General features: G+C 45.9%; 1 protein-coding gene across 1 annotated transcript; it reads left to right on the top strand.

Moving 5' to 3' along the window:
• Positions 1 to 250: 250 nt before the first annotated feature.
• LOC104407551 (putative P2Y purinoceptor 10) lies at positions 251 to 1,333 on the top strand. Its single transcript, XM_010016866.1, is given in 1 exon segment — positions 251 to 1,333. A coding segment is annotated over 1 exon segment (1,083 nt).
• The last annotated feature ends 626 nt before the right edge of the window (positions 1,334 to 1,959 follow it).

Below are 1,959 nucleotides of genomic sequence, written 5' to 3'. Positions count from 1 at the left end.
TTCACCATTGCTTTTGCACTCAGATAGCCCAGCAAGGGGATTGTCACAACAGAAATGGTCCCCCACCTGTGTGAGTAGTGGGAGACCTCTGAAAGGGGAGCTGTGAAGAAGATAGCAGGATGTTTTACACAGAAAACATGTCCAAACCTTTACTTTGTACAGAATAGTCAAATAGGAAATGCAAATGTGAATACTGACAACTCTTGCAGTGCCTTTGCTTTCACAGCTCCTTTTTTTGTTCTCTACAGGAATGACCCACCCACCCTATACCACAACAGATGTTTCCAGCAGCCCAGTCATGATACCCAGCAACCAGACCTGCTCCAGCCACAACATAACATTCAAAAACAACCTGTATGCCACCATGTACACCCTGATATTCATCCCTGGCCTCCTGGCAAACAGTGCTGCACTGTGGGTCTTGTGCCGCTTCATCAGCAAGAACAACAAAGCCGTCATTTTCATGATCAACCTGGCCGTGGCCGACCTGGCTCATGTCCTCTCACTGCCATTGAGAATATATTATTACATTAACTCCACGTGGCCTTTTGGGAGATTCCTTTGCTTATTGTGTTTCTACCTGAAGTACCTTAACATGTACGCCAGCATTTGTTTCCTCACCTGTATCAGCATTCAGAGGTATTTCTTCCTGTATCAGCCATTCAAAGCCAAGGACTGGAAGCGGCGGTATGACGTAGCCATCAGCGCTGTGGTGTGGCTCTTTGTTGGGGTGGCATGCTTGCCCTTCCCCATCATGAGGAGCTATGGGCTAGCCAAAAACACAAATACCTGCTTTGCAGACCTTCAAGTCCGGCAGATTGAGAGCAAGCTGGCCACCGTGCTGATGATGGGCACTGCAGAGCTCTTTGGGTTCATTGGACCACTCATCATTATTTTATTCTGTACTTGGAAAACAAAAGACTCTCTTCGGGGCTTTCAGATACCACGTCAAAACAGCAATGAGAGGCGGAAGGCTTTAAGGATGGTTTCCATGTGTGCCATCGTGTTCTGTGTGTGTTTCGCACCATACCACATCAACTTCTTTTTCTACATGTTGGTGAAAGAAAACGTCATTACAGACTGCTTCCTGAGTACCATCACCCTCTATGCCCAACCCTTTTGCTTAAGTCTTGCAAGTCTGGACTGCTGCTTGGATCCGATCCTGTATTTCTTTATGACTTCAGAGTTTCAGGACCAGATATCAAAGCACAGCAGCATGGTCATCAGGAGTCGGCTCATGAGCAAAGAGAGTGCCTCATCAATTAAGGAATGACAAGAAAGCCAGCTTAAAAGAATGAAGGTATTTCACATGGAATCTGGGACTGTTCCATGATACTTGATTACCAGCTCCATTGTGGAAGATCCTGCAAGTTTATTCAGGAGAGTTTTGTGGCAGTGGAAATCTTTTGGTATATAAAAGATAAAACTCTGTTTAAGACCGACGTGTAGGAAGCTGAAGAGTGGCCCAATTGGTGTGACTACACTTAGCGCTGTGCCACACACGCCTGACCTAGCTGGACTAGAAAAGATACATGAGGGAGTGAGAAAGTTTTCTCTAGGAAATGGTGGAGACATTCCAGGAGCTTTTCTTCTACTTTCCCACCTCCATGGCTCTATGATCAAGCCAAAGACAATCCCACATTCATACTCTGACATCTGTTGAAATGTCATCTCTGCTAAAAACACACAATGCATACAAGAACCTGAAAATGGCCAGTAATAACAAATGGCATTATTCTCTCTGCATGCAATGCTGCAGATATATGAAGGTTGGCAGCTTGCTTCAGCATGGCAGCCTTGGTTTTCTGCTGCCCACTCCTATCTGTGAGTGCATCACACTGGCCACCACACTTACCTCTGCTTCGCCCTTCCTGCACTCCACCTCCTGCTCTCATTCCTTATTTCCTGCTCACCAAGCTCTAAGTTTGCTCCTTAATTGCTGATACGTCGTATAACTTG

The sequence above is a fragment of the Nestor notabilis genome, unplaced genomic scaffold, assembly GCF_000696875.1.
Source record: "Nestor notabilis isolate BGI_N333 unplaced genomic scaffold, ASM69687v1 scaffold12976, whole genome shotgun sequence".
Taxonomy (NCBI): Eukaryota; Metazoa; Chordata; class Aves; order Psittaciformes; family Psittacidae; genus Nestor; species Nestor notabilis.
This window is presented reverse-complemented; position numbering and strand designations above follow the sequence as displayed.